Genomic DNA, 8,093 nt, shown 5'->3' on the forward strand with positions numbered 1-8,093 from the left:
ATTCCACTTCTCGTTTTTGAGTTCTCACACAGTGACGTCTCTAAATCTAAAGTTTAATGCTTTTTTTTTTCTTAAAGATTTATTTATTGGAGGGGAGGGTCAGAGGGAGAGAGAGTCTTAAGCAGACTCCAGGCTGAGGTTGGAGCCTGCGGCAGGGCTCGATCTCAGGACCTTGAGATCATGACCCCAAGAGTTGGACGCTTAACTGACCATGCTGCCCAGGCCCCCCTTTAATGTTTTCTTAATATGCTCACTCCTTCCATTAAGAGCTAAAAAATCAGGGGAAAAGGCATTGAAATTAACATTCCACAATAGAGCTTGAAGAACACATTTTGTTTGCCTTATCCAGCTTCCATCAAGTTTTGCATTTAGGAATTTTTTAAAAAATGTTTTAAGCTCAAGGAAAGCGCAGAAAGGTGACATTCCAGAAGTAATGTTGGGATATTCCTTTACAGAGTGATTTTTCTATGAGGAATAGAAAATGTGAACTCAGACACGCGACACAGTCTCAATATCCTGTGGCATACTAAAAAAAAAAAAGAGCACTATATTGAAGTGCGCTTTAAACACCAGAAGATTAGAAAAATAATAATAATAAATAAACACCAGAAGATACATGATAGGCAGTGTACACTTTCTTTTTATTAACCAAGGGATAATCCTCCAGAAAAAAAAAACAAAAAAAAACAAACAAAAACTTCCCGTAATAATACTATGCAGCTCAAAGGGCGGAAAAGCAGACTCAAAAGATTGTTAAGAATAGCCTGGAAGAGGAAATTTTAGTCAGAGTCAAAAGGGGGCGCTATGCAGCGGGAGTTAGGTGTTCTGAAAGGTGTGTGGGGCACAGGCATTGTGGCTGTGGAGTTACCACCGAAGTGGGCCGTTGGGTGATTAGATATCAGCCTGCAGTTTTCTCTGAGCAAAGCCTGCTGCTTGCTTTTCACAGAAGCCCCTCCTGAGTCACCCAGGAGCTGCCTGACCTGAAGCCCTCCAGGGCCCCACTATCAAGGCGCAGGGCAGGTTTTCATATTTGCCTCTGGGCCAAGATGTTTCTGTGATGATTGACGTGCGAGGTTCTCAGATCATTAGAGTCCCTATAGTATACCACCATGAAAAAGTACCATTCGAAAGAGTAGGAAATATTGAAGAAAGCAGGGAAATGAGTTTGTGTGCCTACAGGCCTCTGAACTTGAGGGTGTCCTTTTAGAATGGAATTTCCAAACAGTGCGAACTGCTTTCTGAACGCCCCAGGACTTGCATTTCATCTGTGAAAAGGCCATCCTACCCGCACCCACGCTGCCCTATGGGGGTCCTTTGAAGACCAAAGGGGACAAAGAATTTAGAAGGTTTCAAATACTAGAATAATAGAAATGTAAGTGATCATTATTCCCTCCTCTGTAAGATGGGGGTAAGTGGCGTGTAAGTAAATCTTCATTATATAACGGTTGAAACAAACCATCCTAGAGGCTGTCATCCAAATATGAGATATTGCACCGTTCTCGGCCTCCTTACTCCCCCTATTTCTGCTGCCTCTGTGGTTTATTGAAAATGTAATACATTCTATGTGATTGTCATTGTGTGTGTGTGTGTGTGTGTGTGTGCGCGCGCGCGCGTGTGTAGGGGAAAGACGCAAGGAAGGAAACATCTATGGTCGTGCTCAACATCTGAGTGCTGGCTGCTTGGAAGGCCGGAGAAAAGACCGGTCGGAGGTCCCAGGCCTGCCCCCCCCCACCCCCGCCACCCCAGCAAGTGCCCCCGCCTGTCGTCCCCGCAGCGAGCCTGCCTCCCTTCACCCGGGCTGGAGTAACGGAGGGAGGGGACTGGGCGGCGTAGGGGTGGGAGCGCTCCGACCCGCAGCCCGGGAGGGCGCCGGCCAATCGGAGCGCGCTCCGCCAGCGGCCAATCACGGGCCGCGTAGCCCGGCAAATCTGCCCGGCAGTGCGGGGCGGGGCTGCCGGGAGTCCGGGTGCCGCCGGTTACACTTCTGAGCGCCTTCGGAAAGCCACAGGGCAGGGGGAGTGTGTGCTGAGAAGCCGGGGGAGGAGGAGTAGGCAGGCCCAGCTTCTGTGCCAGCCCAGTGACACACATAGAGGCATAAATCTGGCTGGTGATGTTGCGTCCGGGCGCTCACGTGTGTAGAGACCCACCGGCTTGTCTGTACGCCGTGTGGGCACCTGTCGTGTGAGTGGCTCCGGGCGTGGCTGCTCGTCGGACGCTCAGTTTCTGTAAGATTTATCTCTAGGGGCCTGCCTAACCCCGGCTCCAGGGGGGCACGTAAGAAGTTTAACGGAGCCAGGTCTGAGCAGATTAAGGGAGTGGAACAGCGGCTGGGCCGGAGAGGGTGGGGACTGCGGGTGCTGGAGGGGGTAGGGAACCACCTATTTGCCCCGTCTCCCAGGCAGAAAGGTCTTTTGGCAAGACTGGCTTGACAAAGATGGCCCTGGAATGTCTAGAGTCCGGGCAATGATGATCACTGAGTGAGTGGCACTGGGCTGAGCCTGGGCAGTTTGTTGACTGACAAAGAGGGATGCTAGCAGTTAGGAAGGTAAGGAGGAAACTCAAGATGGGAACCATCTGCTCCCCCAACCCCAGCGGGACAAAGACATCATCGGAGGTCTGCAATGCCGACTGGATGGCCTCGCTTCCCCCTCACCTCCACAACGTCCCCCTTTCCAATCTGGCAATCCCAGGTACTCTTCTATTCCTACTTGTTCCCACGGTGTTTGCTTCTGCCATTTTAGTGTTGTTATTATTAATGGATTGGGTTGCTTCTCTGTTGTGCTGAGAAAATAATTGTCAGTGACCTTACTAAACCTTTTTATTTCCAACCAAAAACTTAACACTGAAGCAGCTGCTGTAAACAGATTTAAGTACACTGCATTATTGGCAAAACGGACTCGGGAGAATGGAAGCACCATTTTTTGTTTGTTTGCGTCTTTTTGTTTTGTTTTGTTTTTACTTGGTAGCCTCATTCTAAGAATGTTACAGTCTTAATGTTGGAACCAGGCCATGTGAAGGGTGCATGTATCTGAATCACTTAAAGAAAAAAGGAGAGATCAAGAGTAATGAATAAAAAGTCATTAACAATTTTAGATCTGGATCAAAATTAAAACAGAAGTATTTTCGTTCTCATTTATCTGACCTTGCATGTAGGAAAAACAAACAAAGATTAGCATTAGAGAACAGGTTCAGAACCAGGACTGAGTACAAAGACACATGTTTTTGCTGTTGGAAAAGCCAGAAATAGAGAACGCAAATGCTCATCAGAAGTCACAGGCAGTCATTAGGTGTGACGAGGTGGTGTTTGAAGGTTTGTCTATATATACACAGGTGTCTGCCTGACTGATCTAGAACAGAAGCCTTGAAGAGCACTTCTGCTCCAGCCGCTGTTCCTCTCCTGGGGGTTTTGTGCCTTGGTATCACTCATTAAATTTGTTAAATGTGTCCTCTTCTTTCCACTCGAAAGCTGGTTGAAGCATGGTTTCTGGGGAAGCACCTTTGGACTCCAGTGAGCTTGGTGTGCTGTGCTGGGCCAAGTCCCGGATGCCTGGCCGTGAAAAGCACCCCTAGGAGCAGGGGATGGACCACTGCCAATGTTTTCCTCACCTGGAGACATAACAATTGATGTTCACCCCGGGACTACCAGACAAACTCGCAAGCATCCCTGGGAGCAGTCTGATTTTTTTTGCATGACCTCATGCAACCCAGCTCTTTGCTTTCTATGCATGAGGAAGAGCAGAGCGCGCTCTGGATGCAGCCTTTTCCTCGCTTGCCTCTTCTTTTGGAGGTCTTCCAGGTTCATTGTCCTTATGGCTCTTGTTGCTTTTGAGCAAGGAGAGGGCTGCTAAATCTCTTCATAGTTACGATCACTTGTGTTTTATCAGCCATTGACTACAGTTCCTTGGGAAATGCCAGCTGGTCATGCTTCAGAACAGGTCTTTTCCAGGCTTAATTGACGCCTGTGGAGTCATCCCTGAAATGATGCACAGGCTTCTTTGAACATTAGTCATTTGTCTTCAGGCTTTCCGGTGGGATTGTTCGGTCAGGTGGCATGGCAGGTAGTGTGTGTTTGCAAACAGCATGGCATCTTAGGCAGGCCCTAAATGACTCTGTCATTCATGGCATGTCCGGGTAGGCTGGGGCTTCCTCCTTCCTGTTGTACTTGGGACGGACGGATCAAACAGCAGCAGCTCTGCCGGCGGCTTGGCTGTGCACTCTGACACCGTGACTCCAGAAAGGAGCTGCGCATTTGTTCTGCAATCTATAGGGTATCTCTCAGTTACTAGAATTGCCAGAGCCTGCTGCTGTGACTGGAAATGCTATGATTAGTCACCATGGAGGACATAGGAATTTGTTCACCCTACTTTGTGAAGTCTGGGCCTCCTATGCAGAAAAAGGAAGGAAGATAGAAAAAGAAAAAATGACCTTGACTCCTCAGCATGCTGAATTCATTTCTGTGAATGTCCTTTTCCCAGCGGTAGAAGGAGCATGAGTGTATGTATGTATGAGTTCAACACCGGAATCCCATATAAGTGCTCGCCATTTACAAAAGGAACACCCCCCCCCCAGTTTCCTTTCCCCTGCCTCAAGCTTAATATTCCCTAGCTAATGGCTAGCACTCAAGTTCTGCCAAGCCTTGCGGAGAAATTCTGAAATACAGAAGGCATTCAGGAAGTGGAATCCATCATCTTCCTCCCCCATTTCCCCTCCACCTCCCCCTTCGTGAGCACCTTCAGCATAATAGTTCTTAGTTACTAAGCGCTAACCTCAGCACCCACTGGCAAACAGTACCTCAAATCTCTACACTTCCAAGATAGCAACTAATATCCTCGTTTTGGAAATAAGAAAATTATTGTCCAGAGAGGTTAAGTAATTGTTTTAAGATCACACAAATAGTAAATAACATTTAAGCCCCTATCTAGCTGGCTCCAAAACCCATGCACTATCCCTGTGCCCCTCAGGGGGCCTTGGGGAGTGCAGAGCAGCTGTGTGTGGGTACTGGGGGAGGGGGTGGTAGTCTAACTAAAAACCAGTTTTCACAGTCTGTCTTCTGCGGCAAATGAAATAATTTTTAAGCCTAGGTGGTCTTTATCTGAGTGATTATATATCACTGTGAAGAGAGAAGGAGAGAGAGAGACATATATGTGTGTGTATTATATATCTGAGTAATATATATATGTATTTACATGTTTACAATTATATATATATATGGATATATATATATATGTTAAGAATTGGAAGCCAGGAAATTTTAAATTCAGATTTATTGCTTAGACCTCTTCTGTGTGATGTGTATGCACATGTGTGTGCTCCTGTGTGCCAACCGACGCAGGGTGTCTGTGAGATTGTGTCAGCTCTGTCAGGATGGGGGTGGGGCGGCACTGACCTGGGAAAGGTCAGAGAAGAGGCAGGGGTTCTGGCAATAATAGTAGAACTGGGATGGAGTAAACTACGTTAGATTTGAGTGCATCTGCTGCATTTGCCCAAGTCGTGATGGGCGAGAACAGGTGTGAATGCGTACCTCCCAACAAAGCCTTGATGTGCTATTTTACTCCTGCAACTGTTAAAAACACCTGTTAATGGACCATATCACCCAAACGTATTGAAATATCCTAGAAAAGAACCTCAGAACGAATCTCATTGCCAACCATTTAGAATGGTTGGAAACCCTAAGGGTAAAGGATCTGGAAATTGCAAAAGTCAGATTTTTAAATTAAATCTTTAAACTCTACGAACATTTTCACTGGCGTTAGTGAAAGCATGATATTCTTTATGGACAAACGGACTGATGGAAAAAATGTTTTCTATAATGTGTATAGTTTTCAGTGAATTCTTTTTCCATATTTTAGCGTATTTCTTTTCTTGTCATTTTTTAGAAACCATGCCTTTTCCCTTTCTATTGAAGGTAAACTGTTTAGTCTGTTGGACAGAGCCTTGAACTTAAGAAATTTGATATTGTTGATTCTAGTTGTGTGATATTGAAGAAGCATCTGAATTTCTCAGGACTTAGTTGCCCCATTTCTAATTAAGATGTTGGATTAAATGAAATATAGAGTCTTTTCCAAATTAAAAATTCTTTGATTAATTGGAAGCTTTTTTTATAAATGCCCATTCTTTGTCCAAACATGAAAAGAGATGGGAAGAATGAGTGGTTTTAGGTCTAAAAGCCCTTTCCTTTATGTTTTTTTCAAAGAAGAAATTATTTTTGGCATGTGCAAACCAGTACTCACAACTGCCAGAATGAAGCAGGGTCCTCTCACTTTAGCACCCTAAAAGGGGCTGTAGAACAATTAGTCTAAATAAGCTGACCCTGAGTACATTTTAAGAAACCTCCATGCTCAGGCCTGGGGGAGACCCAAAGATGAATCAGGCAACAACCCTAGTATAGAGGAGCTTACAACTTAGTTTTATATGCACAAATTACCTATATAGTTAAACATCATTGGGGTAAATATTAAGACAGAGATTAAAGAAGGTGTTGTGGAAGCACACAGAAAGGGAAGATTCCTTCCCGTTGGTTCCTACTTGTCATATTAGGAACTACTTTGTTGAAAAAATGGCATTTGACCCAAGATTTGAAGAATGGTCAAAATTTCAAGGGATGTGACTAGGCAGGCAGTCTGGGTTGGAAGGGGACTTTCCTGATGAAGTAAACCAGTTAACCTCAGGGATGGGGGTAGATGGGAAATGGTTGGAGGACTTCCTCTCCTGCCTCTCGGTAATGCTTTGTTAATACCTTTATCATAGCGCTTCTGAACACATTGTGATTTTTGGCTGTCTTCATCCACATCATCTATGAACAACTTGCACGGAGGGAGTATGTCTTATTTCTCTTTATAACCCTAGATCCCAGTACAGGTGGCAGCTTGGTCACAGGTGACGTGGATGATTGAATGAAAGGGACCCGAAGAGTAAGGATGCTGGAGAGTGGCTCGCTTGCAGCCACCATCGTGTTCGATGGTGGTTAGAGCTAAACTGAACAGATTAATTAGGTTTACCTGGCGAAAAAGCCATATGAAGTCACCTGAACATTTTCCAACCATCTCTTGTTACTTCTGTGTAGTATTCCCGTAGCTTTAGAGAAGGCTCGTCACTGAGCCCCACTGGAAGTGAAAATTCTGAGGCAGGCGAAATGGTCAGGAGAGTCAGAAGCAGCATTCTGGTGTAACTTGTGCCATAGAAACACTTCTTTCACCCTGCATCCTTTCTGTCTTCTCTCTTCCCTGGTCAGATGTGAGCTTCTCATGTTTCCTGCCTGCCCTCAGCCTCAGCCTGCTCTCATTTCTTGTTGCCCTCTTCACCTTCCTTCCACTGACCTGGCCTCTCCCTTTCCAGTGTCAACCCTCGCCCAGATGCTCCTCACTGCTCTCCAATTCCCAGACCCTTCTCTGTTCTCATCCTCCTGAGGACCATCCCCTCCTTTTTTACCTTTCTGGAATTCCATCCCTGTCCTATGCAGTTCCACCTTTGACCACTTGGTGGGTTCTGTCGCTCTTCTCACTTCCCACATGCACCACATGCAGACGAGGAGATCACTACCGGGGCAGGACGAAGGGATCATTACTCAAATCCTGCTTTCGGAAGTTGGATTAGGTCTGGTGCATCCAGAAGAGATTTGGGGACCCAAGAGGGCATAAAATACATTGTGGAACAGGAAGTCTAGGTTGGCCCCACTTTGAGGATAGCATGAGCCATGAGTTGGCCCTAGAAAGAAACCCATCCTCCTACAGGATTTGAGGCTGTGGAAAACCAAGGACCAAGCTGAGTCTACCAGGGCTGACCCAATCAAGAAAAACAATCTCATGGAACCAAAATGGACTCTTAGGTAGGAAGATGTTTTTGTTATTGTTGTTTTTTTCCCTCTGGGTGGTCATGGTGAGGGGGAAAAAAAGGCTATGACTTTGGTGTTCTTCTTAGTAGTTCTTTCTTCTAAGGAGGCTCATCACTTCCTTCGACTTCCCTACCAGTGCCCCCCAATCACACAAAAGCCACAAGGAATTCAGAAATCCCATGTGTCTTCGAGAGGCAGAACGAACATGGATTGATTGGTCTAGAGCATTAATTCTAGAGCCACTCTGTCTGGATTTGAACTT

The 8,093-nt window shown here is 45.9% G+C and overlaps 1 protein-coding gene across 1 annotated transcript in view; it reads left to right on the top strand.

The window, feature by feature from the left end:
- The first annotated feature begins 2,136 nt into the window (after positions 1-2,136).
- PLCXD2 (phosphatidylinositol specific phospholipase C X domain containing 2) overlaps positions 2,137-8,093 on the top strand; it is a 43,153-nt gene continuing 37,196 nt past the window's right edge. Inside the window, exon 1 of the mRNA XM_008706601.2 lies at positions 2,137-2,690. Coding sequence (XP_008704823.1) covers positions 2,528-2,690 — 163 coding nt within the window. The 5' untranslated portion in view covers positions 2,137-2,527. The remainder of the gene's footprint in view (positions 2,691-8,093) is intronic.

Source organism: Ursus maritimus, unplaced genomic scaffold (assembly GCF_017311325.1).
Source record: "Ursus maritimus isolate PB19 unplaced genomic scaffold, ASM1731132v1 scaffold_4, whole genome shotgun sequence".
NCBI classification, from domain to species: Eukaryota; Metazoa; Chordata; class Mammalia; order Carnivora; family Ursidae; genus Ursus; species Ursus maritimus.